The 27,961-nt window shown below is 61.5% G+C and overlaps 7 protein-coding genes across 7 annotated transcripts; 3 read left to right on the top strand and 4 right to left on the bottom strand.

The window, feature by feature from the left end:
• Positions 1 to 30: 30 nt before the first annotated feature.
• B0H18DRAFT_1015951 (uncharacterized protein) lies at positions 31 to 2,069 on the bottom strand. The gene is made up of 8 exons (XM_048029237.1): positions 1,543 to 2,069; positions 1,460 to 1,489; positions 1,355 to 1,403; positions 1,082 to 1,298; positions 834 to 1,038; positions 719 to 758; positions 659 to 683; positions 31 to 511 (listed from the first exon to the last, which is right to left on the bottom strand). The coding sequence occupies exons 1-8, from the start codon at positions 1,907 to 1,909 to the stop codon at positions 281 to 283; spliced, it is 1,164 nt and encodes a 387-aa protein (XP_047891745.1). The 5' UTR covers positions 1,910 to 2,069; the 3' UTR covers positions 31 to 280.
• Positions 2,070 to 5,627: 3,558 nt separating this feature from the next.
• Positions 5,628 to 6,835, bottom strand: B0H18DRAFT_1015941 (uncharacterized protein). Its single transcript, XM_048029236.1, has 6 exons — positions 6,703 to 6,835; positions 6,565 to 6,617; positions 6,401 to 6,544; positions 6,182 to 6,298; positions 5,849 to 6,120; positions 5,628 to 5,789 (listed from the first exon to the last, which is right to left on the bottom strand). The coding sequence occupies exons 1-5, from the start codon at positions 6,792 to 6,794 to the stop codon at positions 5,885 to 5,887; spliced, it is 642 nt and encodes a 213-aa protein (XP_047891744.1). The 5' UTR covers positions 6,795 to 6,835; the 3' UTR covers positions 5,628 to 5,789; positions 5,849 to 5,884.
• Positions 6,836 to 8,578: 1,743 nt separating this feature from the next.
• On the top strand, positions 8,579 to 9,609 carry B0H18DRAFT_479156 (uncharacterized protein). Its single transcript, XM_048038237.1, has one exon. It carries the CDS (start codon positions 8,741 to 8,743, stop codon positions 9,299 to 9,301), a length of 561 nt encoding a protein of 186 aa, XP_047891743.1. The 5' UTR covers positions 8,579 to 8,740; the 3' UTR covers positions 9,302 to 9,609.
• Positions 9,610 to 10,208: 599 nt separating this feature from the next.
• On the bottom strand, positions 10,209 to 12,170 carry B0H18DRAFT_479071 (uncharacterized protein). Its single transcript, XM_048038236.1, has 3 exons — positions 11,838 to 12,170; positions 11,694 to 11,776; positions 10,209 to 11,638 (listed from the first exon to the last, which is right to left on the bottom strand). The coding sequence occupies exons 1-3, from the start codon at positions 12,037 to 12,039 to the stop codon at positions 10,394 to 10,396; spliced, it is 1,530 nt and encodes a 509-aa protein (XP_047891742.1). The 5' UTR covers positions 12,040 to 12,170; the 3' UTR covers positions 10,209 to 10,393.
• A 565-nt stretch (positions 12,171 to 12,735) lies between these two features.
• Positions 12,736 to 14,498, bottom strand: B0H18DRAFT_1120582 (uncharacterized protein; the record flags this gene model as incomplete). Its single annotated transcript, XM_048034154.1, has 7 exons — positions 12,736 to 12,887; positions 13,506 to 13,585; positions 13,651 to 13,694; positions 13,747 to 13,837; positions 13,912 to 13,959; positions 14,239 to 14,318; positions 14,379 to 14,498. The coding sequence occupies 7 exons, from the start codon at positions 14,496 to 14,498 to the stop codon at positions 12,736 to 12,738; spliced, it is 615 nt and encodes a 204-aa protein (XP_047891741.1).
• A 307-nt stretch (positions 14,499 to 14,805) lies between these two features.
• On the top strand, positions 14,806 to 16,020 carry B0H18DRAFT_479012 (uncharacterized protein). Its single transcript, XM_048038235.1, has 2 exons — positions 14,806 to 15,260; positions 15,320 to 16,020. Exons 1-2 carry the CDS (start codon positions 15,014 to 15,016, stop codon positions 15,712 to 15,714), a joined length of 642 nt encoding a protein of 213 aa, XP_047891740.1. The 5' UTR covers positions 14,806 to 15,013; the 3' UTR covers positions 15,715 to 16,020.
• Positions 16,021 to 24,511: 8,491 nt separating this feature from the next.
• B0H18DRAFT_1120580 (uncharacterized protein) lies at positions 24,512 to 25,270 on the top strand (the record flags this gene model as incomplete). Its single annotated transcript, XM_048034153.1, has 5 exons — positions 24,512 to 24,715; positions 24,771 to 24,810; positions 24,861 to 24,968; positions 25,027 to 25,074; positions 25,137 to 25,270. The coding sequence occupies 5 exons, from the start codon at positions 24,512 to 24,514 to the stop codon at positions 25,268 to 25,270; spliced, it is 534 nt and encodes a 177-aa protein (XP_047891739.1).
• Positions 25,271 to 27,961: the final 2,691 nt, after the last annotated feature.

Genomic DNA, 27,961 nt, shown 5'->3' with positions numbered 1-27,961 from the left:
ATAACGCTCTCCAACAGTACGATAGCAACAGCACCTCGTTTCCGGTCATGTAGCGAGCTGACGGACTGTTTGAAGTTTGAACTAACATCGATGCCCAAACTCAGGCTCTTAGCCAGATTAGTGTCGTTGTCTACAAAAGGCTCGCTCTCGCGCGTACTACTAGTACTACTAACACATCAACTTCGACGAGCCCCATGGTCCTCTGCAAATCAGCATTCGAGACATACCAATGTACATAACTCCGCACACAGAAATCACCCTACACCTATCCACCTACCGCTCACGGCACGATCGTCAGATGCCTCATCAACCACTCCCACCCCTCGCACCCAAAGTCCTCCACCCCGCGGAGCGCCGTCTTGCGGGGCGGCCACGGCGGGCGCGCGAGCGGCTCCGCTGGCTCGCCCTCGCCGATCCGCGCGTACTGCACGTCGTGGAAGTGGCCGTTGAACCCGACGAGCTCGAGCTTGCGCGCGCCGCGGATGGCGTCCTGGACGGAGAGGGGCGTGCCCTCCCACGTGCGCACGTAGAGAAGCCGAGTTCGCGGAAGTGCGGCCACTGCGGGGCGCGTGCGTCAGTCGGGCGTGGACAAGGCAGAGGAAGAGGAGGGGCGCACGCACGAAGTCGGCGAAGGCGTCGGTGTCCGTGAGCGGCCCACGCTCGTGAGCTTCAGCGCGGAGAGGCTCGACGGGAGGTAGCGCGTGAGGCCGTCAGGAACGCGCGGTCGAACGGCTGGCTCTCCATCCGCAGGTCAAGATCTCCATGTTCTTCAGCGTGGCGACCGTCGCGAGGTACGCGTCGAGCCCCGCCGTCGCGAGCTCGAACGTGAATACATCCTGCGGAGCGCCGTGCGGCCCGCAGGAAGTCGCAGAGCTGGGCGAGCTCCGCGGGGCGCACGACAGTGACGTGCGGGCTGGGGCCCTGCAGCGCGAGTGCGCGGAGGTGCGGCACGTCCGCCTTCGCGTCGGCGAGCTCGGCGAAGATGTGCTCCTGGTCGTGCACGGGCGAGAAGAGCGCGAGCGACTGCAGGTGCGGGACCTCCGGAGGAGTGCGCCGAGGCCGACGTATGAGTGCATCGAACGATCTCGAGGCGGGTGAGGTTGGGGAGGCAGGAGATCGGGATGTCGGTCGGCACGGAGTAGGGCAGCTGGAGGGTGTGCAGGGAGGGGAGGAGGGTGGTGCAGCGGCCGGCGGAGAGCTCGTGCTCGATCTGGTTCGCTGTGTACTCCGCGGAGGTGACGGAGATGGTGTGCAGCCGGCGGAATGCGGTCAAGGGGAGGTCCCGGAGGGATTGCATCCTGTGGCGGTGCATGAGCTGTCGAGTGGCGAACTGGGTGAGGACAGGACGACCTACGGCAAGGAGAGGACATGGAGAAAGGGACAAGACGTACTGAGAGCACTGACTAGTCGAGTGATGGCTTGGGATCCTCTCCGTGCCAGATGAACGATTGTAGTTGACGCAGGGTCCGGACCGCTGCGCTCAAATGAACTGTAGGACGTGAATACACGACTAGGCAATGACTGAACTCGCATACGACTCACACAAAAATGATGTGGTGCTCCATGTAGTCTCTACGCCGACCCCGAATGCATGCACCTCCAAGACCTTCACCATGCCCGCGAACCACACATCATCCACGACGCGATCGAGGAATCCGAGGAACTTGATCGATCGCTCTGCTTGCTCAGGGTTGATAATGACCATCCCCATCTCTTCGTCGAACGCATTCCAGGTGTCCCAGTCACCAAAGTTGACGACCACCCGGGCGAAGACCATTCCGGTGACGAGCCTGTGCAATGCGGGGCAGACGAGTCGGCAAGTGCGCTGGTCCGGCTTCGGGAGGTGCTCGAGGACATGCTGCCATATCTCTGGAGGAAGGCCGTCAAGGCGCAGCTGGTGCGGTTGCATTTCTAGAGGACTGAGAGGGAGGCGGACTGCCAGTGAGCGAGTTCAATATCGGGTCGAAGGCGACTCACGAGGCGCCACAACGATGTGGGGCTCGGCACAGGCGAGATCCACCGTCGAGATAGAGTCCGTCGTTGAGCGCAACGTTGAGCGCCTCGCAGCCACCGGATTCTCTCGTTCAGCTCCCCTTGCCCATCGGCAGTTGTTTGCTAGTCTCGTATAGCATGAAGCACCTCTTTGTGTTGGTTTTCAGCTGGGATTAATGACATCAAACCGACTAGCTGCTTTGCACTATGGATTCCTCACCTGAGGCTTGCGAACGCCGACTCGGGGCACCGCGCACGCTCAACGGTTACAGCTCCCAGATCTTCGTCAGACCGCCTATCGTTTCATTTGCTGGGATTCACAACATTGTGCTGACGTAATGCAGGCCCAGCAGGGAGGTGGAAGTCAGAAGTCAAGGGACGAGACCGTATAAACGTTGGAACTATCTTCAAGGTGGTCTCCTCGAACGTCAAGCGCTCACATGGCATTGACATTCCACGAGGGACCGTGATCTCTTTGCCCGATCCGACCACCATATTACTTGGAACGGGAAGTGACAAGGAGTCGAACCTGCGCTGAAAAAAGTGGCTATCCATACGCCGGTACGTTCGTCATCACGCGCGCGTGAAGGTGCATATACTCTCCATCTACAGCTAGCTAACCGTCTACTTCTAGGCTTGCCTCTGGTCACGCGCGAAGCTAGCTCGTGCGCAACGCACATACTACCTTGGCTGGACCTCTGTTAGATTCTGTCACAGCGTTCTCCTCAACCAGAACATTATAACATCCAAGGCTCCCTCTGTTCAGACAATACGCACCTAAGCTGCATTATTCAACTCGTACGTTGTGATCTCGTTGCTTTTTCTGATACCTTCACCACAGAATATAGTCGTCATGGGCGAGTGCAACCTGCAGTCAGAACCAGGCTTGCGTCTCGACCGATACAGTACGCTCCGAGTACCCGCGATGTGGCTGCCGCTTGATTCCTTACCCTCAGAGTCGATTCTGCTCCGGACTCGGCAACAATCCGACTTTTCCGCGCCATAACACACACGATGCTACATATGTAAGTTGAAAGTGACCGTCTGCTTCGCTGGCGCCCGCACGGACCGTTCGGTCTACTGTTCTTCCATCGTCTTACCGCACACCCGGCGCTCTGACCAGTCCTTGTCCTGGTTCTCCTTCTCCATCGGTATTCGTAGCCTTGTTCATGACTGCGACACTCGGTCTTCGCGCTCACGCCATCCTGGTACAGCCGGCGCCTTCATGACTACCGTGTCGTCGAGCATCCCAGAAAACGAGGTTTCGTGCTCCCGACTCACCAGGCTCTTGTAGGTGATCGTCTCCAAGCTGCCGCTTCATGCATCAGAAATGCGATGGGGCCTCATTCGTACGTGTGGCTTCTCAGTATCGACACCGCGCGAGGACAGGCAAGATGCAGCAAACGAGGTGGAGGGGTGTTCAACAACGAGTGAGCACCGCATCGCATATCCTGTCGAACAATGGCTGAGTGATGTCCGGCGAGCTAGAGGCAGAACCTACCCGCTATCACTCGCCTCGTCTCTGACAAGAACGACTCAGTCTCGCTAGCGACTCAGTCCTTGCAAATTCTCGTCGGGGTTCTTTTGTAAGTCTGCCCGCATGTTGTCATTACAACCGACGTACCTCGATGCTTATCTTATGCAGTAGATCCCTTGGTATAGCTCATACTCATCGGTGACAACCTCAGGCGAGCGAGCCGTTGTGGACTCCCTTGGACGTCGGTGCGTACCTTTCCTCAATCGTTGTCACAATGCCCTCTTCGATCAGCACACCAAGCAGTAATCGCCATGCTAGCCTCTTGACCGTCTGGGTCTTGTGGGGAACGACAGTTGACATACCGTGACATCGTCAGACCCGGCGTAGCAGCAGGTTTAGCGGGTCATCCACGTCGATCCCTCTTGCACCTTCAGAGTGTGCGACATACTGAAGTGACGGGTGGTCCGACGGCATCCCCGTGCAGCGGAGAAGGCTGCGAAGGAGAAGCGGGTGCACCTGTGCGCGCGTCGCGCACGCCCCTGCAGCCTCAGCCAACGCGAACGGGACCGCTGTGCACGAGGGCCCTTCTCGAACGTTTGATGCTACCGTCGTGTGACGGATATGGAGCGGAGACCAGGTCTCCATGATCGACAGGGATACCGGCGAGGCGCGCCGCTTGCAGCTGAGCTCTTCGAGAGCTCCACAAAGTAAGTCAGGTCGATCTGCGTAGGGTAGACTTGCATTTGATTGATAGGCACGTTTCGTAGGATGGCGGACCCAGGCAGGCGTGTTCTGCGCAAGGGGCGCGCGAATCTCTGCGCAAGCGTCTGGTACTGATTGGGGAGCATGTGAAGGTGCAGATCGACTTCATTCGTCCTACTATAAGTAAGTAAGGAGGGCGACCCTGCACCTGTCGACTCCGCCCTGGCATCCGTACTCGGGGGCCAGCGTCCGCGTCCGCGCGTGCCGCCTGCCAGCGCGCGACTCCGCCGACCACGCGGGGACCACCCGTCCACCGTCCACCGTCCCCGTCGGCGCGGACGTCCTGGGGTGCATGGGGTCGCGCCGCTCTCGACTGGAAGCGCGAGACGCGGCCCAGCCGTCCCCCGCCCGCTCCCCGTCTCCGTCTCGACCGCACGGCGCCCCCGCCCCGCACGCACCTCCAGCGTGGCCCCGTGCGTCCCGCCCCGCCGTCGCACGCCGCCCCTCGCACACGGCGGTCGGTCCTGTCGCCCGACTCGGAGGGACGGTGGGACCCCTGAGGGTCCAGGGCGACCCTCCATCGAGATCGAGGGGGGGGAGTAATGGCGGAGTGTGGCTGTTGTCGGGACACCGCGCGTCGCGGTGCGGAGCCTACCGTATCCGACATGGACGGCGCAGACGGTCGGTGCGCCGGCCACCCCCAATATCGGGGCGGCAGAGGAGTCCTGTGTACATGCGTCCATGACGGGTCCGTCGGTAGAGCCCTGGGGAGAGTGCGGACGGACCGTGCACTGGCAGCTCTCCGGACGAGCGAGCGCGTTGGGCGAGGGTCGCCATCCTTGTCTGGCTCTAGGCGGGGCGTGTAAGATGGGAGCCTGAGGCGCGCCGCGGGGAATGAGGAGCCCGGGACGGTGTCCTCGGCGGCTTCAAGTTGACTCGGAGGCGGCCGTGCGTGGGCGCCGCTGCGGGCTTCAAGTTGGTTGTGCGCTGCGGTGCGTGAGTCTGTACACGCTTGTCCGAGTCGATCGTCGCGCGCGGGCTCAGCTGCGCGTCGTTCCCGCTGTATGCCCTGCGTCTCGTTGTCCAGCTCCCTTTCGGCGCCTGTTGCCGGGATCGTCAGTAGAACACTTGGCTGAACTGCACTGCTCACGACGGCGCCTGGTGTGCGGTACGGTGTCCGGCGACCACACCCGAGCGCGAGGGACCTACCTTCGAGGCGTCTGCATCCACTCGAAGCGCGGTTCGCCGCCGCCAGCAGACGGCCGCGGACCGACGCGGGCACACCTGGTGAGAACGAACGAAGGAACGCGGTGGGCCCGCCGCACCGTCTATTGCTCGCACGCAGTCCATTCCAGCACAGTGAACTCGAACGCGAACGTGAACGAAGAACCCGCGCGCGGGAGCGTGAACACGCCCCCGTCCCGCGGAGGCGGCGAATGTTTGCACCCCCCCCTCCTCCCTCCTCCCTTCCTCCAGGCGAAGTCGAGTCGAGCGGCGCGTGTATTTTTGTGTACAGATAAGTTGTCGGTCGTGGATGAGCGGGCGGCCGCTCCAAGGCACGCGGTGCCGGTGACGGCAGGGCGCGGCGGCGATCTAAGCAGGGCGCGGGCGCAGAGCTCTGAGCGGGGACGTCAGAAGCCGGTCGCACGGTCACGGGGGGAAGGAAGGCGCACTCACTCCACGCCGTCTGTCCGCCCTCCATCAAGGATCGGTTCACGCCTTCTCCCTCGGGCCCCCGCCGCCCACGAACGAGGCGGGCGAGCCGTTGCTCTCCTGCCGCCTCATCTCCGCCTCCGGGTCGGGGTTCGCGCGGGGGTGCGCGGCGACGAGGGGCGCGGCGCAGGCGAGGGCGAGCGTGAGGGCGAGCGCGAGGGTGACGCGCATCGTGGTCCTGTCGTCGATCTCGGGGTGGATGTGCTTGAGAGCCGTCGTGCGGGGCAGGGACGGTGCTGGGAGCGACGATGGGCGGGTTGGGTTGGCGGGCGACGCGATCGTCCGTTTGTTATTTACTTTTATACGATCCTGGCATTGGCGTTGGCAACGTCGCCCGGCGTGCCCGGCGTTCCCTCCGGTCCCTGCGAACGCCCTGCGCTGCGCACCTTCGCTTCTCTTCTCTTCTCTGGCGGGCTGGGCGAGGGCCGGGCTGGGCGCGCGGCGCCCGTCTGCCATCCCGCCGGGCCCGTGATCATGATCAGCTCGCCCATCGCGTGGCGTGCGCCATTGCATGACGTCGGCGCGCGTGACGACGACGTGGTCGCACTCGCGTCCACGACGGCTTGGGTGGATGTCGAGCGCACGCGGCGCTGGAACGGTACGGGCCCCGTTCTGCTCGCCCGCCGCGGGCCGCTGACCTCCGTGGGCCCAGCGCGATCACTGCGACGGGACTGGGACACGAACATGGGCGTTGACGCGACATTGACAGGGACAACTGACGCTACGTAGTCCGCTGAGTAAGTACACTCCTGGCCCGGACGCTACCACGATCTCTACGCTCTCGACTGGGACCCCTCTGTATCTCCCTGTGCATATACATAGGCTCGCTCCCCCGCAAACGGCGCAGCTGCCCGTCCGACCTCGAAGTGCAGTCGGAAGAGTCGACGTCACGCCCATTCATCCCGTGCATTCCAGCTTCCCGCGAACGGAGCTCGATCGTGCGCGGGAGTCGCTGATACGTGACAGCCAGTACTTGGCACCGACGGCGGACTGCAAGGCCCGCGGCTGCCGGGTCGACATGCCAGCGACTCGGACGCCGCCACAACGGTCTCAACTGTCAGTCCAACGCAGGATAAGCTCCTCCGATCCGAGGACCGACACCATCGTCGCAGCCCGACGTCACCCGACCACGTCCCCGCCCCACCCGTACTCGCCAACAGTACACACCCGCCACACACCCAGCAGCCACAGGTGCCTCCCCAGCAGCAAGTAGCGCCTCCCGTCAAGTCGCCAGCTAGTAGCGCGGTTCGCAATCTTCGCGTGCCTGGGCGATATCGACTGCCAGCGAGTGCAGATCACCGCGTGGGCGCGGATCATGCGGCCGAGGAGGGGCGGCGAGGACGCAGGTCGTGCCGTCTGCGCTCGACGGGGGCCGGGGATGCACGGCGGGACTGGGCGCGGGCTCGGGGACGGCTTCACGCATACCGAGTCGCGACGCGACGGGCCCTGGCAACGCTCGCGCGACGTCCAGTCGAGATACGGCCGGGTGCTGTAGCAGCCGTCCGCGATACCGATACGGTGCGTACACACAATAGCAGTGGCAGTACGCATGACCGTACCCGGCGTCGTACCGTGAGACGCAGGCACCCGCGGCGTGCCTGGCCCACGCGCTCCGCGGTGCCGTCCGCCGGCGGATGGTGCGCGATCAGTGCACGCTCCACCCGTCCTACCTCGGACATGTGCGAGAGCACGTATATACGGCGCGGGCGCGGCCCGCCTCCTCCTGCTCCTCCCTAGCTCGCCCGCACTCGCAGCCCGCCTCTGCGCGACGCCTCGGACTGTGACACCCCCGCACGCAGCTCCCGACTCAGCCGATCCAGATACCCCCCCATCTCTATATCCCGGAACCCCTGCGACACGGACACGATGCGCACGTTCCTCGCCGCCGCCCTCGCCCTCGCCCTCGTCGCGCTCGCCACCGCCGCGCCGTCCCCATCCCCGCACCGATTCCGCGCTGACCCGGACCTGGGCCGCGCCAGGAGTGCAGCGGCGGCGGCTGCACGGGGTCGTGGCGCGTCTGACCTGCCAGTGCCCGGCGTTGGCGTCGGCGCGCCCGTGTCGACGGGCGGACGCGCCGCTGAGTGGGCTCATGGTGCGGTCGGCGAGGATACGAGGGAGCAGGAAGGGATGGGACGGGAAGGGATGAGGATGAAGAGGGCGGTGGTTGGTACGGGAGGCCTGAAGTTGGATGGATGGAGATGGAGGAGACGGGGCGGCGGGCGGGGTGCGTCTCCCGTCTGTGCCCTCCGGTCCGCGCGCGTCGCTCATGGCGAGGGCGGTTCCTGTCAGGCAGAGCGGGTGCCCCGCCGTGCGCCTCCGCCGGCGGTCGTGGTCGCCCCGCATCGGATGGGATGGGATGGGATGGCGCCCGGGATATGGCAGGGAGACATGGATATCGCGCCGCACGGCGGGCGGCGATCCCGCCTCGCAACACACTCCACCACACACTTCGACACAACACACACCCTTCCGCGCGCGACCCGAAGCCCGACGGGAGACCCACTCACCTACTCTACTCACTCTCACTCTCATGCCGTGCTACCCTCCTCCCATGCCGCGCCACTCTACCCTATCCCTCGTATGCCGTGTTACTCTCCTCGATCTCGCGTACGGGGACCTCGCTCCGGTGTAACGACGTTCCTCCTTCTCCTTCGTCGCTTGTTGTATGAACATCCGCACGCAGACACGGTTTCGGACGCGCGCCCTCGTGCGGGCGGACTGTGAGAGCACGGCGGACTGTGAGAGCAGCGCAGAAGAGCCAGGTAAGTAGTGCGTGAGTTGGACGACGGGCAGGAACGCCAGCTCGGGAGAGGCTCCCGACGCCCGACGATAGACAAAGCGAGAGTGAGTAGCCGCATGCACCGGGGGAGTAGTACACGTCTCCAGAGACAGGACACAGCGCACCGGCCAGTAAGTACATCGCGGGACAGACCGTACAACCGTAGGCATCCAACATGGCTCTCGGCCACAACAGCCTTCACCCATCGCGTCCGCCCCTCGCCTCTCGCTGGAGCCTCAACCTCAGCCATAACCACACAGCCAATCCACCCGCCCCGCCCAAACGCCAACCAAACGGGAACGAACCGAGACCGGGAGAAGAGACGACGGACGCATAAGTTAGGGACCGGGGGCCGTCGACGCGGCCGCTGGCACGCCGTACACGACGGCGGGGAAGACGCGCTGCGCGTACGGTCAGCACAGGCCGGCGGATGGGGGGCGTCCGGGCGTACGCACCTGGGGATCGCGCGCTGCGCTGCTCAGAACGAGCCGGGGTCGCCGCCGTTGCCGTCTCCGCGGTCTTGGAGCGCGGGCGCGGGGTTCGCGGTTGGGGCGGGGGCGGCGGCGACGAGGGCGGCGGCGCACGCGAGGAGGAGGAGGGCGGCGCGCATGGCTGGCGGTTCGGTTCGGGTGTGGTAGACGACGGCGACGGGCGGAGGTGTTGCGGGCGCACGCGCGGGAGGGGCTTAAGCTGGAGGAGGCGGTGTGTGCCTGGGGAAGTCGAAGATGGCGAGGAGACGGGAGATGTATATAAGCCCCTGGGCCCGGCGGTCCGCAGACCTCGGCCAGCGTCTGCGTGTTCCCACCTGCCAGAACGCGTACGTACGAGACTCGTCCCGCGGGCAGGGCACGCAACGCTGTGTGGCCGTCCACCGGTGAGAGGCGGATGTGCGTGGTCACGGTGGGCGCAGCGGGCCACATCCAGCCTGGCTCAGGTACGGTACCGCCCGTGCGTACGGTAACCACGCGCCCGGCGCTGCTATACATTGTTTCGCGCGGCCTCACAGATCCCGCCGTCTGATCTCGACTGTCCCCAGTCCGTCACCGAGATACCGTGCGTATATGCGCCTGATAATCATCGAACTCGATACCTCGCTGCAACACCCGCTCTCACCGTCAAGCCAGCAGTGCGCAGAACAGTCTCGGGGGATGCGTGCGAGTGGTTGTGCAGATCACGCAATGCAGACGGCGGTGGCTGGCGGTGGGCGTGCCTGGGGCGCGTGGAGCGGGGCTTGGCAGGCGGCCACATCGGCATCGAACTGAGCTGGATCTCGTCCCCGCGATCGATCTCACCGTTCGTCGCCGGCGGCCCCGAGAGCGGGCTCACAGCGGACCGACACGCGGACCCGACTCGAAGCTAGCATGTACGCTACTGCGGCTTGACGAACGCGTCTCTGGACGGGAGCAGGAACCCCGTAGTGGCTTTTTATTCTATGGATCATCAGTATAGGTGGTGGGACTCAGACGTCCATGCAGTGCCAGACACTCGCGAGTCAGTGGGCAGCCCTTATCGCGGCCACCCGTCAGGAGACTGAAGGAACGCCTCACACGCATCTTGTCGCGGGTGCGGTCAAGTGGCCTGTTGCTCGGGGCGCGTTTTCAAGCAGAGGGAATGCAGAACTCGATCGCATCCGGCGCACCACATCTCCAATACATGTACGTCCAGGTCCACTCGGACACAGACCTTCCGAAGTCGACGTGAAGACATCGAGGTCCGTGAGTTCCATGGCCTCATGCGCGCGGACAGCTGATAGTGCGAGGTCGGGGGAGATGCACATTGCACACCGCGACCGACCGACGTCCGAGCTCGAGTGCCCGCGTGCCAACGAACACGTACGAGCCCCCACTGCGATCGACGCCGACGCGTGCTCGTGCGCCGCCTTCCGCCGACGCCCATGCCGTCCCTGATACAACTCGCACGTCGCCAGGAGCAGACAGCCAACCCTGGCAGAAGCAGACGGCGCGCCTCGATTCTGTAGCGAGCCTCGGATGTGCTGCGCCCCCATGCCAGTGCGCCGCGCCGCTCGCTCGGCGCGCATTGATTCCGACGAGAGCCGGCGCATGGCTGCTAGTACGGGCCAGACACCGACACCGCTGGTCCTGCGGCTCCGAGTCGAGCGGACGCTGAGCGGGGTGCTGGCGCGTGTGCGGGGGAGCGCAGAGCGGATGGGTGGACCTCCGATGGACCGTCGACGCCGGTTCGGAGGCGGGACTGGGGCCGTGGCGGTGGCAGCAACAGAGAGGAAGGGAGAGCGTGTGGATTGGTTGCGAGACTGCGCGGGGGGATGTACCGGCGGAGCGTCCGGACACGCCTTCGGATTCGCAGCGAACGCGACAGCGATACGGGCGGCACACGTCCGTGTCGCGGGCCCTGGAGACGAGCTGGGCAGACTGGTGGGCGCCCGGTCGCCTAGCATCCATGATCAGCAGGGCACGTTCGGCGCAGATCGCCATACGGGAAGACCCCCAACCAGCGCGCAGGTCGCTCGCGGCTGTGACCCCCGACGCCCCGAACTTGCAGGGCGGGGGTCCGCCCGGATGCCAGGCAGGCTCCGGCGACGTGCGCGCAGTCTGCAATGTGTCCACGGGCGTGCACGGTCCCTCGCGGCTACGCAACACGTCCGCGCCGCAGGTGGAACCGCGGAAACCGCTCGGAAGATCGGAGGGTATGCTTTCCGGGTTGGCCTCCGTGGGCGGCACGGGTGTTCGCTTCCGAGTCGTGGACGTCACCAGGCGGCAAGCGCGGCGCGATGGCAGGCGTCCGCATGCATGACCGCGTTTGCACCATGGGAGGGAACGACGGCACGGACATGGTGAGGCTGACGAGGGACTCACAATCGGCCAGAACCCGAGACTGCTGCTTCCTGAGTTAGCTGGCCTGGCGCTATACGGGGTGGACAGCTGGCCTTTGATCCTTGGGCACGGGCGCTGGGTCCCGGGCCCTCGTCCGGTACTGGCGTCGTGTTCGCCGAGGTGCTGTGCGCACGTTGGGAAACGGGCGAGGCAGCGGTAGGGTATGCTGCGCACCTACTCCGAGTCCAGAGGGGTCGATAGTACAGCAGTTGAGCCCGATTCCATGCCTGGTAGTAGATTCGGATTTGACTGGCAGCAGAGCTGGCGACACGGTTCACATGTGTGAAACGTACTCGGATATCCACAGGGAAAGCGTACATACCTTGGAGATTGGGTGCTTGTTGGCTGTGGGCGAAGCTAGGAGCCCCGTGTCGCATGAGGCATGGTTCGCGGCTCGCGCGTCCATACAGGCGCGGAGAGGGCTTGAGCCACGGGCGACGAGTCGAGACGGCTGAGTCCGAAGGCCTAGGGATGCAATTGCGATGGCACAAGGGCCGCGAAGAATGTACTTGAGCGTTGAACATTGAACATTGACTTTGGGTGATGAGGACCACAGATTTGGCGATACCTCTCGATATACATGGGAAAATCGCATACCGGAACGTTCGCCCGCTTCAAGGCATCGTAGCTCTCGCGTGCTTCGCAATCGGGCCAACCGACGATGGAAGACAACCTGGGAACTCGTGAGCACTTTGCGTGTCTTGACACCCGCGTAGAGAAGCATGCACTCATTAGGACGAGGACAACCCGCGAGCCTCGCCAGTGGAAGAGCAAGGGCGGCGCCAGTGTTGCTCACGACGAACTTGCAACGGTGAGTCCTGTACGGCCTGTTCAGCCCTCTTCATGTTGCGGAACAGAGCAGGAAGACGTACGTGCGAAATACAAAGAGGCCTGTCTAAGTCGCAGACGAGCAGTCCGAGCCATCGTTCGTGAGCTGCGTGGAACGAAGGCATGCCCGTGGTGTGTCACGGCGGAAGATACTCGTCAAGCGTCGCCGACCTTGAGACTCAAGAGACCATCGCGTCCCGACATATTCCCAGGCCCGGCGTCGCACCTGACTACGAGCCCATATGTATGCGCAAATCGGAGGCTCGGGTGCGCAACGTGTCTCCGCACAAGTCGGCCGAGCCGCAGTTGAATCGAAGTTGAGGGTACCGCTTCTGGCTGTTCCTATAGTCCTCATGTCCCACATTTTCTCGATGTCGTAAACGCGTCCTGCGCTACCACAGGGTCTCGGACGCCGACATAGTCGTCTCTGCCGCGTTCTGCAGCTCTCGCATGAGCGTGCATGGTATCTCCGTGCCAATGAGCGGCTTACCTCCGTCTTGCAGGACCATCGATACTGTCGTGTCCGTGAAGCCTATGCGGGCACCTGCATCAGGTCAGCACATACGCGGGATCTCATGCGACACTGCCAGTGACGAAGTCATAGATTGTCACGCTCTATGCCGAGTGCCCCACACATGCGGTCGCCTCCGACTCGGCAGAAATCACAGCATCGACTGCTGTATCAACCAGTTCCAGCCCTCGCACCCAGAGTCCTCCATGTGCCGCAAAGCCACTCTTTGCATGGTCCAAGGGAGCAGGGCGGCGACCCGAGCATCTCCGTATAGGTAATCGACATCGTAAAATCTCCTGTTGCAGCCGAGCAACTGCAGCCGCTTGGCGCCCTCGATCATAGCGTCCTCGAGCACATGGACATTGAGGAAGCTGAGGTTCCTGAAATGGTTGTGCTATAGTATGCTGCATGAACTCACATCGTCATTGTGCCATACGTACTCGATCCCAACACGTTGTGCCCAGGGTACGCCTCTCCTCGCGCTGTGATTGGCTGGAGGGGTGAAAAAAGTTGCCTTCTTTCAAACGTCCGTCTCTCTTTCTTTATGTGCAAGCATACGTCCGCCTCCCCGCGGGGACACTGGGGTGCGCAAAACGAGTCCCTGCTCGCGATCGAGATCTCATCGGTCAGCGCTCAGGAGTCAGCAGTCACCTCCCACGCACTCGGCTATCGACTCCAACTCGTCTCTCCCTGCCCTCGCCATCTGCAGCATCCCCAGTCGTCTGCACCGCCTACCAGTTGTCAACGCGGCAGACGGTCAGCAACGCGTCCTTCCGTCAAGATGCAGCCAACGCACCGCCGCGTGCCTGTAGGAGACGGACGCGTCCGAGTGTGGTCGGCCTGAGGTGCAAGGTGAGTGGCGGTATTCCACATTCAGACGAACAGTACTGACCTCGTAGTAGCCCCGCCCATCTGCCTTGTCACCCCGCGCTCCTCCTCGCAATCCACCCTCGCCGCGGGAGAGCTCTGCCACAAAGAGCGCCCTACAAGTTGATAACGCGGCAGACGAGTACGCATCAGCAACCCATCCTTCTCTCGAAATGCGCAGCAAACTCACCCTCGCGCAGGCAAGTCCTTCTGCGCCCCGATCTCCACCGCCGCCCGTCTATGGCGAGGTGACCATGGCCGCAGCAGACCGTCTGGACGGCACGAAAGCCTGTCGATCCACGCGTACCAGTTGATAACGCGGCAGACGACTTCTACACGTCAACAACGCATCCTCGTGTCGGCGTGCTCGATGCACTCGCCTCGATATCCCGCGCTCGCCAGCCTTCTGCACCGCGATCTATGGGCAGATGCGGGGGCGCGATAGCAAGGTGAGATTCTGTGTTACATGCAAAATCGACGCTGCTCACCCTAGTCCGCCATCTTCCCTCGCCAGCACCCCTCTCCCGCCTTGCTCGCCGGACGACGATCCGTCGTGTCTTTGCTGGTCGAACGTCCCTCGATGAACCACGTGCCCGGCTGGAGCACAGAACAGTGAGTGTCACTGTCTTCTCGTGCAGGAAGGAACACCATACTCACCTCGTCGTCCTGCCTGCCTCGATTCCGCACTCCAGCTGTCGTCAACACCCGCGGCAAGGCAGATGCACTCGCCGCGTTGCCGTGCCCGCCGCCCTGCGTGCCATGCCCGCCGGAAGACATTCTATCGCGCCCTTGTCGGTCACGAGCTGCACGCGTCGCCCCTCACCGGACGTCGATACGTTGCGTCTTCGTCGATCCGTCGCAGGTGCATGTGCCTGATGCGAACATCGTCGAGGGTCGTGTCGCCGGACGGCGATACCTCGTGTCTTCGGACGTCGGGGTGGTGGTGCTGAGATCGAGGTGATGAAGAACACGAGAGAGACGAGAGACAGCGAAGTACCGGGAGAAGAGGGAAGTTGCCAGACAAGACACGAGATGAGCTGCGGAGAAAACACGACGGAGTGCGTGGGCGAGATCGGGGATGCGCACAGCCTGGTGGTCGGGCGTTGCCCGATCGTCGACTCGAGACCTGTGCGCGCTGCCGCTCGACGGACGTTGATGTGTCGTGTCTTCATCGATCATGGGCAGGATGCCAACATCTTCGAGGGCCGCGTCGCCGGGTGGCGATATGTTGTGTCTCTGAACATCGCGGTGGTGGTGCCGAGGTCGAGGGGAGGTGACGAAGAGGGCGAGAGATGGGAAGACAACCCGACATAAAGGTACCGAGGGAGGTTGCCAGACACGACACAGGGCGAGCGCGAAGAGAACGCGAGGAAGGGCGTGCGCGCAATCGAGGATGCCCGCAGCCTGGGAGAGGTAGGTTCCCTGACGAATACCCTCTTGACAGGACGGACAAGCCAGCTCTCGCCTGGACGCACCGTCCGCATCGAGGAGACCACGCAGTTGACAGCGACACAGACGTGCGCACGACTGGGAACACAGGTGAGCGGACAGTCGGGAAGACGGGACGGACGGGAAACGTACTGATTAAACGAGTCCAGTCCACACGCGAATCACCGCGCCGTCAACGGATCGGCAGGTGATGAGACGAGAAGGCACCAATGCCTCGTATACGCAAGTCGACGGGACGGCGAACATCGCTTGTCCATGCGGGCAGCATACCCCTCGGGGGAGAAGCAATCGTGCAAGTGTACAGCGCACGCCAGGCTACGGCGTGCGTGCGGCGACGCTATCGAGCAACAGAAGGTCAAGACAAATTGGGAGCGTAGACGGCTGTGACCCGACGTACCTGCGTCGACAATGCCTCGATTGGATGGCAACCAGTCGCTACGTCGTCCGTCCAGTCTGCGCAACAAACGTGCAATGTCGTGCTTGGAGGGATGGCCTTGTCTCGCAGAAGGGTACGACCACTGTGCACACATCTTCGCGCGAATAGTCCGTTGCGTGTGCGCAGAGTCGGTTGGTGCGACCCGTGGATACCAGCGAGACGACGGCGGACGCGAGCCAACGCAACAGCGCACGACGGCGGACATCGCGGGCTCGCTGTCCTGTGGACGCAAGGCGTTTGCGTAGTGCTCGCTGTGCAGACGGCTGGTGATCAGAGCTCAGCAGAGGTCCGCGCGTGATCTATGGAAACATACCTTCGAGGCCAACTCCTCGTGGAACGCACAGCCGGGTATGCTCGTTACCAACATGGGGCATTGTGTGCGACGATGAAGGAGACATGATGAGCCCGTGCTGACCGGGCGGCGATCATTCGCTATATCGCTCGCCCGGTCGGCCTAGTGGGCGAGAGCGTGTGAGATGTCCGCGAGCGGGAATAGCTGGATGAGGAAGTAAGTGCTCGTGCGCAGAGAGTTGGCAGCAACATACCAAGGGGGACCAAGTCTCGACCCTCGATGCCGCCGTACGCGTCCTCCGAGTAGTGAGCTCGCCATCTGTAAGGGAGTGAGTGAGGCTCGGGGCGAGGACAGTCGGGGGAAACTCACCTCGCTGGGCCTTCACCCGACGTAGTGCCGTTCGCTCGGGCGCGGGTCTACGAGATGGTCAGCGTGGTGAGTACATGGATTGAGTACCTGTACATACCAATGAGTAACTGCCAGTCTCGGGATGACTAGCCATGTGAGAATACTCGCTGCAATACATTGCGGCGAGTGTATCTGCGAACAGAGTGATTAGTGCATGTATCAGTAGCACTAGTAGTGAGTACTTACTGTAGCCAGGTCTCCGTCGAGGACACCTATGTAGATATGTAAGATAGAGATTGAATGAAAGATAATGTGAGACTTACCTGGGATGCTGTACAAGCATAGTTTGGGGATGTTACAAGGGGAGGATACCTGGGTACCCTTATATTTAAGCTGGAGTTGGGTCCTCAAATCCGCGGCATGTTGCCTCAGCCTCGGGCTATGCCCGGGCAATCCTATTGTTCGCCCAAATTGGCCACCGGCGTTGTATGGCCGCTCTGATCGAACATCACTAACACCGACTGATGAGTGTTTCAGGGTCACTCCTCCAAAATGTGAAGCATCCTCCTAGAGCTGGAAAATTCAGGATTTTGGTGCTGAGTCTGAGTAGTCTTTTTTAATATTCCTGAGCTCCTCAATACTAAATCCTCAAGTTGACTTCACAGAAAATCGGACCATGAGACAATGCTTACATACTGACCATCTCATCAATCTTACAGGGTCAGGGTAAATTCGGAAGATACGCAACCTGGAATTTCCGCAGCCACCGGAGGTTGCTCTCCGCCCGAGCCTCGCGCCGTGGACAGGCGGGGATTTGTCTGCCCAAGGCTGTCAGCCACTTCCGGGGCTCCCGGAATTAGCTCACACCCTTGAGCAGACGAGGCCCTGCACTGCTCTGTAAGTAACCTCACTGAATTGCATGTACAAGTTTTTTCGTAACTACTATATAGTTCTGCGCCCACTCATCGGGCACATACATTGCTCGGACATGTTTCGCGCGCGAGTGGTCACTCTGTGGTCAGTGACAATGACGAAAATGTTGTCCTCAATCAGCACTTACACCAGCCCAGACTAATCACTCCTAGTGCATACAGGGCACGAACCTTTACTTCGCCGTTCACGGCCCTGCGATCGCGGGTTTGATACAATCGCTGGATGTACATCGCTCGAACGATACCTAATCGGGCAATTGCAGCGAGCTTGACTGGGAGGTGTTGCGGGCTTTGCGAGTGCACTGGAATATGTTAGTAGACGTCTGGGTAGCTGTTTCTGATATGTCAGAAGGGCTACTGAGCTCAGAGACGGTGCAAACGGTATCCGGGTGCAGGGAAACGGTGCCGAAAGGCGATGGGATCGCCCAGATCGATCTCAGAACACGAGGCTACTCGACTGCAGCCTCGGGCGCTATGTCACTCGTCGTACTCAATCCTCTTTCTTGGACATCCGTGGCTGGTGCACCTTCCTGGTCTCGGATCCACACACCCACCCACATGTCTCGCAGATACCTGGTGTATTTGTGAGTAAAATTGAGTATACGTCAGGGCTACAGCAAGTGAAGAGTCCGAGCTGACTGTGCTGACATTCATACAAATGCACTACAGGTATCCATACAGCGGCGGCGATGTTTGCGCGAACATCCGAACGGCGCCCGTGCTAGCGCTCGTACATATCACATCAGTCAGCACATGTGCGTTGCCATACAACGGCTGACAATTGCTCGGCAGCCAGGAGCTCGCAATCGCACTTACACGAACTCGGCGGAAAACGAGAAGCGACGCTAAGATGCTTGGTTTCGGGCGGCGGAGACCGTGCGGAATTAGTACGGAGCGTGATGCGATGTCCGCGGACTTCGCTTGCAGCGCACGGACCATCGCACGTAAGCAATCCGCTGGCAAAAATCCGTATAAGAGCGAGTCCTGTTGGTGCTGGAACACCATCCCACCGTCGCTCCCTTCTCTCTCCCTCTCTGTGACCTGAGCTCGAGCTGGGCTGTCTTATCTTTCTGCAGCGAGTATCCAGTGAGTCACTGCAATGTAGCTTCTGCTTGTATGGCTTCGCTAAATTGCTTACTGCGGTGTTGCTTTGAATCCACATTCAATACGTCTTCGTACAATTCGCATAACAGTGAGATGTCATTTTATTCTAATGCTGTTGACTGGCTATTGGATCTTTGACAGGCTGATACTCTCGCATCGAGACAGTCGCAGGCAACGTGCTTAACACAACGCGCCACCATTAGTATGTATTGATGTCTGGCATTGAATATTGACCGCACACTGACATATATCCTCTTCGCTTTCAGCCCACTGTTATTGTGTTTCTCACACAGCCGTGAAGCGACTCGGTGTGTTATCAGAACCTACAGGTAAGACTGTCACCGACCCTCGTCTTATTCGAGCCTGAGTACTGACCATTCCCATCCTGTAGCCCGGTCCATACCCCGCTATTCAGCTGCTGTAGTCAAGATATATTTCCCACCCAGTGACAGTCATGTACATTACTCTACAGTAGCTCGCGCACCCCGGCGTGGACAGCTCGACGTGACGACGTCCCAGTCCACCGGTCCGGACAGGGACCAGGCTGACCGGACAGGACACATGGGCACCGTCTCGAGATGCCACAGAGAACGCATGCCCTGGCTCTCGCGTCCCCGCGTAGACTGCGGTTTCTTCGGTCTAGCTCACCGTCTGCGCCCATTGCTCCGGCTGGAGACGGTAGCCTGCAGGTCGCGACGTCGGAGACCACACCCTTGTGGCCGTCATGCCCTCTGGGGGTGTCTCGTCGTCACGTCCTTGGTTGCCATGCGCGCGGGAGGTTACCTCGCGACGTCCATTGTTCACGCCAACTGGGCACGAACTGATCCTGCTCAGATCGAGCCGGCAGCCGTCGGGCCATGAGTCAGAGAGGGAACGTACCTCGCAGTGGATCGACAGCGAGCAGTCCCTTGTGTTTCCAGGTCTCCCTGTCTGGTAGACCTTTGTGAGTTCCCGAAGAGCTTGCCAGGGCACTTGTGACCCCGCTCGCCGAGCCGTCGCGTGTCGCACCGTGAAGGGACCTGCTAAGCCAGTCTGAGAGCGCAGGAGACTGCACGAACGCCTCCGTCTCGTAAACGCGCGGGGAGGCTGCCGGACGCGTGCGCAATCGTGCCTGAGATCGTTCCGTTGAGCCCCAGCAACGAGTAGCTGTGCTTCTCGGACGACATGCCCGCTCCCGTCGTCTGTTCACGGTATCGCCGCGTCGCACCGAGTCTCCTTGATTCCGTTCTGGCATGCCTCCCGTTCGCTTCCCGCAGTCTCGCAACACAGCACTGCTGACAAGTGCATGTGTACGGGATGTTCCCGTCCTGTCCCGCACGTCGTCGTGCTTTGCCTTCCTCGGGACGTCTTGCGCGTGTTCCGGTCCGTTTCCGTGGTGTTGGCCGGTCGACCGCTACGCCCAAGGCGTGTACTCAGCACCGCCGTCCGGACGCAGAGTGTACCTACATAGACGCACGGTCAACGCTCGACACGTGCAGGCACCCACCTTCGTCGTCGTCACTCTTGTCTGCACCCTTCCTTCCAGTCAATGCACCTCTGTCTCCGACGTTCGACATTGCGTCACTGCACTATCTCGAGCCTCACGTCCTCCTCTCTCGTACTTGCCTTGTCACGCCCTTCGTCCTTCGCCGCATCCAGCCACGCCCTCTGCAACTCTCACTCGCCTCCCTCGTACCGCCGTTGGCCAAGCCTGGTCGCGTACGTCGTCCCATCCTGCCTCTATCCACGTCGTCCACTCGACTCCCTCGCATTCCAGCTCACCGTGACGTCGCATTGCCGGCTACGCGGGCTGCTTCGCTCGAGCCTCGGCCGTGGATTCCTTCCCATCCTCGCGCAACATGCATCCACCCCGTCCCATCTGACGTGTCCCCGCCCTTCATGCCGACTCCATCCTCCACCTCGTCCTCTCCGCCCCTTCATGCGAGCATCGCAACTCCCCGTCCCACTCCGTGTCGCGTCGAATCGAGGGTGAGTCGACGCATCAGCCTCGTCCTCGCCATCTGCCTCACTTTCCGTTCCCTCCGCGACTCGCACTCGTCTCTTGCCGGTCTGGCCCGCGTCGCGACGTTCTGCGCAAGACAGGTCGTGGTCAGCACGCTGCCGGTCGTCGACGTGGCAGGTATGTGCTTCACCTCTCGTACTCCGTGCTCGTGCTCACGCTGCTTTGTGTGTCGCCCCAACTCGCGCTCGCCAAGTCCAGTATGCGGCGTATAGGACGGGTTGCGGTAGCGAACCCTGTCATCTTGAGGCGGTGAGTGATTCTCCTCGCGTTCGTCCGGTGTCCCACTGACGAGTCCTGCTTCATTCCTCTGGGGTGGTGTCGATCCCCGGGCAACACTCCGCACAGCGGACCGCCCGCTCGCGCTCTCCGTGGTACGTCCCTCGCACCTTGTCCTGCCAAACACGACTGACTTGCGTGTGGTGTCTTGTGCATCGGGACACGGCCGGTACGGGAGACGCGGTGTCGGTACGTTCGCGATTCGATGGCGAGTGCAGTCCACCCGGTACGTGGCCTGCTTCGTCGTCGTTCTCGTGCACGCAGCTGACTCTTCCCCGGCATGGTTTGACGAGTGTGAACTCGCGTGCCCACGCGGAACGCAGCCAGGGCGCGGCCTTCTACGAGTCAAGCTCGAGATGTGTAGCCGGGAATCATGAGCCCGCGCACAGAACGTGTAAGCAGAAGGTACGTACTCGTTCGCATCTTCATCTGCTCACACTCACGAGCGGTCCGGCGGATAGCATCGACGTTCCACGGTCGCCAGTTCCTTCTCGTCAGTGTTTGTTCCTCGATGCGAGATGGCAGCCGACCCCCGCGCAGTCGGCGAAGAGCTTTGCGCCATGAAGCGCGCGAGGGCAGAGTCGCACCGAGTCGATTCCGGCGTGCTGGACTCAGTAAGCATAGTACGGGTAGTCCGGTTGCGCGATAGATAGACAAGGCGGGGCGGTGCTCTGCTCGTCCAGGGACGTCGAGAGACACGGACGTCCGCGGAGATCGCCACAGACGTTCGCGGGGTGAGGTGGGGGAGCGGGTGCTGGTGCTGCTAGGGACTTACGCACCGTTCCCGACTCGGAGCAGCCGGCAGAGCGTGAGATGGCCCGGGAAGCGGCGGCGAGCGAGCAGAGTGTGTCAGAGGCCCTGCTCGTCGTCGGGCACGTCGAAAGTCGCAACGGCGGCAGCGTGGACGACAAGGACAGTGCGCTAGACGTCGGAGTGAGTGAAGGAAGTGCGCCGCCGACATGGTGGACAGCCGGTGATGTGAGCGGGGGGTCAGTACCGGTCGGTTGTCCAAGAGGCACCGCGAGCGCAGTGGATCGTCCGCGGCCCTCTGGCGGACGGTCGACGATGTGTCCAGGACGGTCGTCGCTGTGCTGGACAGCGAGCACGTCGCGGGACGGCGTCCACAACGAGGGGCGCAGAGTCGACAGAGGCGGGCATGCAAGCTAGTGAAGCTTTGAAGGCGCTGAGGCTCGCGCATCCGTCCGTCCAGCGAGAGGTCGCGCAAGAGGCAGCAACGGCGTGTGCAGGTGTCGGGCGAGTCAATGAGGCGCCGGGGTTGACACGTTGACAGCTTGGGCCATGGATCGCTCCGCTTGGACGCGTGGATGCAGGGCGCGGGTCATGATTGGGCGCGGGCTCACGAAGGGGAGCACGCGCCGACCAGTAGCACCTCCGTCTCTGACAGGACGCGTGTTCCCACCTGCCAGAACGCGTACGTACGAGACTCGTCCCGCGGGCAGGGCACGCAACGCTGTGTGGCCTGTCCACCGGTGAGAGGCGGATGTGCGTGGTCACGGTGGGCGCAGCGGGCCACATCCAGCCTGGCTCAGGTACGGTACCGCCCGTGCGTACGGTAACCACGCGCCCGGCGCTGCTATACATTGTTTCGCGCGGCCTCACAGATCCCGCCGTCTGATCTCGACTGTCCCCAGTCCGTCACCGAGATACCGTGCGTATATGCGCCTGATAATCATCGAACTCGATATCCACGCTGCACAGCTGCAGCACCCGCCCTCACCGTCAAGCCAGCAGTGCGCAGAACAGTCTCCTCGGGGGATGCGTGCGAGTGGTTGTGCAGATCACGCAATGCAGACGGCGGTGGCTGGCGGTGGGCGTGCCTGGGGCGCGTGGAGCGGGGCTTGGCAGGCGGCCACATCGGCATCGAACTGAGCTGGATCTCGTCCCCGCGATCGATCTCACTGTTCGTCGCCGGCGGCCCCCAGAGCGGGCTCACAGCGGACCGACACGCGGACCCGACTCGAAGCTAGCATGTACGCTCACTGCGGCTTGACGAACGCGTCTCTGAACGGGAGCAGGAACCGCCGTAGTGGCTTTTTATTCTATGGATTCATAAGTATAGGAGGTGGGACTCGAAGTCTGGTAGGTTCGGACACACATCCATGCGGTGCCAGACACTCGCGAGTGGGTGAACATCCCTTATCGCGGCCACCCCACTGATCAGGAGACCCTCGCAGGCTCTTGTCGTGGGTGCGACCAAGTGGCCAGTCGTTGTTGTTCATGGCGTCTTGTTCCAGTCCAGCGGAGGGGACGCAGCACTCGATCGGATCCGGCGCACCACAACTCCACTACAGTAGTAGACTCGGAGTTGACTGGTAGCAGAGCTGGCGACACGGTTCACATGTTCCGTACGTACTCAGATATCCACTGGGAAAGCGTACATACCTTGGAGATTGGGTGCTTGTTGGCTGTAGGCGAAGCTAGGAGCCCCGTGTCGCATGAGGCATGGTTCGCGGCTCGCGCGTCCATACAGGTGCGGAGAGGGCTTGAGCCACGGGCGACGAGTCGAGACGGCTGAGTCCGAAGGCCTAGGGATGCAATTGCGATGGCACAAGGGCCGTGAAGAATGTACTTGAGCGTTGACATTGAACATTGACTTTGGGGTGATTTGGCGATACCTCTCGATATACATGGGAAAATCGCATACCGGAACGTTCGCCCGCTTCAAGGCATCGTAGCTCTCGCGTGCCTTCGCATCGGGCCAACCGGCGATGGAAGACAACCTGGGAACTCGTGAGCACTTTGCGTGTCTTGACACCCGCGTAGAGAAGCATGCACTCATTAGGACGAGGACAACCCGCGAGCCTCGCCAGTGGAAGAGCAAGGGCGGCGCCAGTGTTGCTCACGACGAACTTGCAACGGTGAGTCCTGTACGGCCTGTTCAGCCCTCTTCATGTTGCGGAACAGAGCAGGAAGACGTACGTGCGAAATACAAAGAGGCCTGTCTAAGTCGCAGACGAGCAGTCCGAGCCATCGTTCGTGAGCCGCGTGGAACGAAGGCATGCCCGTGGTGTGTCACGGCGGAAGATACTCGTCAAGCGTCGCCGACCTTGAGACTCAAGAGACCATCGCGTCCCGACATATTCCCAGGCCCGGTGTCGCACCTGACTACGAGCCCATACGTATGCGCAAATCGGAGGCTCGGGTGCGCAACGTGTCTCCGCACAAGTCGGCCGAGCCGCAGTTGAATCGAAGCTGAGGGTACCGCTTCTGGCTGTTCCTATAGTCCTCATGTCCCACATTTTCTCGATGTCGTAAAACGCGTCCTGCGCTACCACAGGGTCTCGGACGCCGACATAGTCGTCTCTGCCGCGTTCTGCAGCTCTCGCATGAGCGTGCATGGTATCTCCGTGCCAATGAGCGGCTTACCTCCGTCTTGCAGGACCATCGATACTGTCGTGTCCGTGAAGCCTATGCGGGCACCTGCATCAGGTCAGCACATACGCGGGATCTCATGCGACACTGCCAGTGACGAAGTCATAGATTGTCACGCTCTATGCCGAGTGCCCCACACATGCGGTCGCCTCCGACTCGGCAGAAAATCACAGCATCGACTGCTGTATCAACCAGTTCCAGCCCTCGCACCCAGAGTCCTCCATGTGCCGCAAAGCCACTCTTTGCATGGTCCAAGGGAGCAGGGCGGCGACCCGAGCATCTCCGTATAGGTAATCGACATCGTAAAATTCCTGTTGCAGCCGAGCAACTGCAGCCGCTTGGCGCCCTCGATCATAGCGTCTTCGAGCACATGGCCATTGAGGAAGCTGAGGTTCCTGAAATGGTTGTGCTATAGTATGCTGCATGAACTCACATCGTCATTGTGCCATACGTACTCGATCCCAACACGTTGTGCCCAGGGTACGCCTCTCCTCGCGCTGTGATTGGCTGGAGGGGTGAAAAAGTTGCCTTCTTTCAAACGTCCGTCTCTCTTTCTTTATGTGCAAGCATACGTCCGCCTCCCCGCGGGGACACTGGGGTGCGCAAAACGAGTCCCTGCTCGCGATCGAGATCTCACCGGTCAGCGCTCAGGAGTCAGCAGTCACCTCCCACGCACTCGGCTATCGACTCCAACTCGTCTCTCGGCCATCTGCAGCATCCCCAGTCGTCTGCACCGCCTACCAGTTGTCAACGCGGCAGACGGTCAGCAACGCGTCTTCCGTCAAGATGCAGCCAACGCACCGCCGCGTGCCTGTAGGAGACGGACGCGTCCGAGTGTGGTCGGCCTGAGGTGCAAGGTGAGTGGCGGTATTCCACATTCAGACGAACAGTACTGACCTCGTAGTAGTCCCGCCCATCTGCCTTGTCACCCCGCGCTCCTCCTCGCAATCCACCCTCGCCGCGGGAGAGCTCTGCCACAAAAGAGCGCCCTACAAGTTGATAACGCGGCAGACGAGTACGCATCAGCAACCCATCCTTCTCTCGAAATGCGCAGCAAACTCACCCTCGCGCAGGCAAGTCCTTCTGCGCCCCGATCTCCACCGCCGCCCGTCTATGGCGAGGTGACCATGGCCGCAGCAGACCGTCTGGACGGCACGAAAGCCTGTCGATCCACGCGTACCAGTTGATAACGCGGCAGACGACTTCTACACGTCAACAACGCATCCTCGTGTCGGCGTGCTCGATGCACTCGCCTCGATATCCGCGCTCGCCAGCCTTCTGCACCGCGATCTATGGGCAGATGCGGGGGCGCGATAGCAAGGTGAGATTCTGTGTTACATGCAAAATCGACGCTGCTCACCCTAGTCCGCCATCTTCCCTCGCCAGCACCCCTCTCCCGCCTTGCTCGCCGGACGACGATCCGTCGTGTCTTTGCTGGTCGAACGTCCCTCGATGAACCACGTGCCCGGCTGGAGCACAGAACAGTGAGTGTCACTGTCTTCTCGTGCAGGAAGGAACACCATACTCACCTCGTCGTCCCTGCCTGCCTCGATTCCGCACTCCAGCTGTCGTCAACACCCGCGGCAAGGCAGATGCACTCGCCGCGTTGCCGTGCCCGCCGCCCTGCGTGCCATGCCCGCCGGAAGACATTCTATCGCGCCCTTGTCGGTCACGAGCTGCACGCGTCGCCCTCACCGGACGTCGATACGTTGCGTCTTCGTCGATCCGTCGCAGGTGCATGTGCCTGATGCGAACATCGTCGAGGGTCGTGTCGCCGGACGGCGATACCTCGTGTCTTCGGACGTCGGGGTGGTGGTGCTGAGATCGAGGTGATGAAGAACACGAGAGAGACGAGAGACAGCGAAGTACCGGGAGAAGAGGGAAGTTGCCAGACAAGACACGAGATGAGCTGCGGAGAAAACACGACGGAGTGCGTGGGCGAGATCGGGGATGCGCACAGCCTGGTGGTCGGGCGTTGCCCGATCGTCGACTCGAGACCTGTGCGCGCTGCCGCTCGACGGACGTTGATGTGTCGTGTCTTCATCGATCATGGGCAGGATGCCAACATCTTCGAGGGCCGCGTCGCCGGGTGGCGATATGTTGTGTCTCTGAACATCGCGGTGGTGGTGCCGAGGTCGAGGGGAGGTGACGAAGAGGGCGAGAGATGGGAAGACAACCCGACATAAAGGTACCGAGGGAGGTTGCCAGACACGACACAGGGCGAGCGCGAAGAGAACGCGAGGAAGGGCGTGCGCGCAATCGAGGATGCCCGCAGCCTGGGAGAGGTAGGTTCCCTGACGAATACCCTCTTGACAGGACGGACAAGCCAGCTCTCGCCTGGACGCACCGTCCGCATCGAGGAGACCACGCAGTTGACAGCGACACAAGACGTGCGCACGACTGGGAACACAGGTGAGCGGACAGTCGGGAAGACGGGACGGACGGGAAACGTACTGATTAAACGAGTCCAGTCCACACGCGAATCACCGCGCCGTCAACGGATCGGCAGGTGATGAGACGAGAAGGCACCAATGCCTCGTATACGCAAGTCGACGGGACGGCGAACATCGCTTGTCCATGCGGGCAGCATACCCCTCGGGGGAGAAGCAATCGTGCAAGTGTACAGCGCACGCCAGGCTACGGCGTGCGTGCGGCGACGCTATCGAGCAACAGAAGGTCAAGACAAATTGGGAGCGTAGACGGCTGTGACCCGACGTACCTGCGTCGACAATGCCTCGATTGGATGGCAACCAGTCGCTACGTCGTCCGTCCAGTCTGCGCAACAAACGTGCAATGTCGTGCTTGGAGGGATGGCCTTGTCTCGCAGAAGGGTACGACCACTGTGCACACATCTTCGCGCGAATAGTCCGTTGCGTGTGCGCAGAGTCGGTTGGTGCGACCCGTGGATACCAGCGAGACGACGGCGGACGCGAGCCAACGCAACAGCGCACGACGGCGGACATCGCGGGCTCGCTGTCCTGTGGACGCAAGGCGTTTGCGTAGTGCTCGCTGTGCAGACGGCTGGTGATCAGAGCTCAGCAGAGGTCCGCGCGTGATCTATGGAAACATACCTTCGAGGCCAACTCCTCGTGGAACGCACAGCCGGGTATGCTCGTTACCAACACTGGGGCATTGTGTGACGACGATGAAGGAGACATGATGAGCCCGTGCTGACCGGGCGGCGATCATTCGCTATATCGCTCGCCCGGTCGGCCTAGTGGGCGAGAGCGTGTGAGATGTCCGCGAGCGGGGAATAGCTGGATGAGGAAGGTAAGTGCTCGTGCGCAGAGAGTTTGGCAGCAACATACCAAGGGGGACCAAGTCTCGACCCTCGATGCCCGCCGTACGCGTCCTCCGAGTAGTGAGCTCGCCATCTGTAAGGGAGTGAGTGAGGCTCGGGGCGAGGACAGTCGGGGGAAACTCACCTCGCTGGGCCTTCACCCGACGTAGTGCCCGTTCGCTCGGGCGCGGGTCTACGAGATGGTCAGCGTGGTGAGTACATGGATTGAGTACCTGTACATACCAATGAGTAACTGGCCAGTCTCGGGATGGACTAGCCATGTGAGAATACTCGCTGCAATACATTGCGGCGAGTGTATCTGCGAACAGAGTGATTAGTGCATGTATCAGTAGCACTAGTAGTGAGTACTTACTGTAGCCAGGTCTCCGTCGAGGACACCTATGTAGATATGTAAGATAGAGATTGAATGAAAGATAATGTGAGACTTACCTGGGATGCTGTACAAGCATAGTTTGGGGATGTTACAAGGGGAGGATACCTGGGTACCCCTTAGTATTTAAGCTGGAGTTGGGTCCTCAAATCCGCGGCATGTTGCCTCAGCCTCGGGCTATGCCCGGGCAATCCTATTGTTCGCCCAAATTGGCCACCGGCGTTGTATGGCCGCTCTGATCGAACATCACTAACACCGACTGATGAGTGTTTCAGGGTCACTCCTCCAAAATGTGAAGCATCCTCCTAGAGCTGGAAAATTCAGGATTTTGGTGCTG

This window comes from Fomitopsis serialis, assembly GCF_022376445.1.
Source record: "Fomitopsis serialis strain Sig1Antser10 chromosome Unknown B0H18scaffold_49, whole genome shotgun sequence".
In the NCBI taxonomy this organism is placed as follows: domain Eukaryota; kingdom Fungi; phylum Basidiomycota; class Agaricomycetes; order Polyporales; family Fomitopsidaceae; genus Fomitopsis; species Fomitopsis serialis.
This window is presented reverse-complemented; position numbering and strand designations above follow the sequence as displayed.

What these genes read in the sequence shown, in the direction of transcription:
- B0H18DRAFT_1015951 (XM_048029237.1), bottom strand. Translation starts at nt 1,909, where the DNA reads ATGCAACCGCACCAGCTGCGCCTTGACGGCCTTCCTCCAGAGATATGG. An exon ending in ACCTCACCCGCCTCGAGATC is followed by an intron (nt 1,039 to 1,081) that starts GTTCGATGCACT and finishes ACTCCTCCGGAG; the next exon opens with GTCCCGCACCTGCAGTCGCT. An exon ending in CCGCGCTGAAGCTCACGAGC is followed by an intron (nt 512 to 658) that starts GTGGGCCGCTCA and finishes CGCACGTGGGAG; the next exon opens with GGCACGCCCCTCTCCGTCCA.
- B0H18DRAFT_1015941 (XM_048029236.1), bottom strand. Translation starts at nt 6,794, where the DNA reads ATGCACGGGATGAATGGGCGTGACGTCGACTCTTCCGACTGCACTTCG. An exon ending in TCGTCGTCACGCGCGCCGAC is followed by an intron (nt 6,299 to 6,400) that starts GTCATGCAATGG and finishes GCCCTCGCCCAG; the next exon opens with CCCGCCAGAGAAGAGAAGAG. An exon ending in AATGCCAGGATCGTATAAAA is followed by an intron (nt 6,121 to 6,181) that starts GTAAATAACAAA and finishes CGTCGCTCCCAG; the next exon opens with CACCGTCCCTGCCCCGCACG.
- B0H18DRAFT_479156 (XM_048038237.1), top strand. Translation starts at nt 8,741, where the DNA reads ATGCACCGGGGGAGTAGTACACGTCTCCAGAGACAGGACACAGCGCAC.
- B0H18DRAFT_479071 (XM_048038236.1), bottom strand. Translation starts at nt 12,039, where the DNA reads ATGTTCAACGCTCAAGTACATTCTTCGCGGCCCTTGTGCCATCGCAAT. An exon ending in ACAAGCACCCAATCTCCAAG is followed by an intron (nt 11,777 to 11,837) that starts GTATGTACGCTT and finishes CCGTGTCGCCAG; the next exon opens with CTCTGCTGCCAGTCAAATCC. An exon ending in TCGACCCCTCTGGACTCGGA is followed by an intron (nt 11,639 to 11,693) that starts GTAGGTGCGCAG and finishes ACGTGCGCACAG; the next exon opens with CACCTCGGCGAACACGACGC.
- B0H18DRAFT_479012 (XM_048038235.1), top strand. Translation starts at nt 15,014, where the DNA reads ATGGGAAGACAACCCGACATAAAGGTACCGAGGGAGGTTGCCAGACAC. An exon ending in GCGCACGACTGGGAACACAG is followed by an intron (nt 15,261 to 15,319) that starts GTGAGCGGACAG and finishes AAACGAGTCCAG; the next exon opens with TCCACACGCGAATCACCGCG.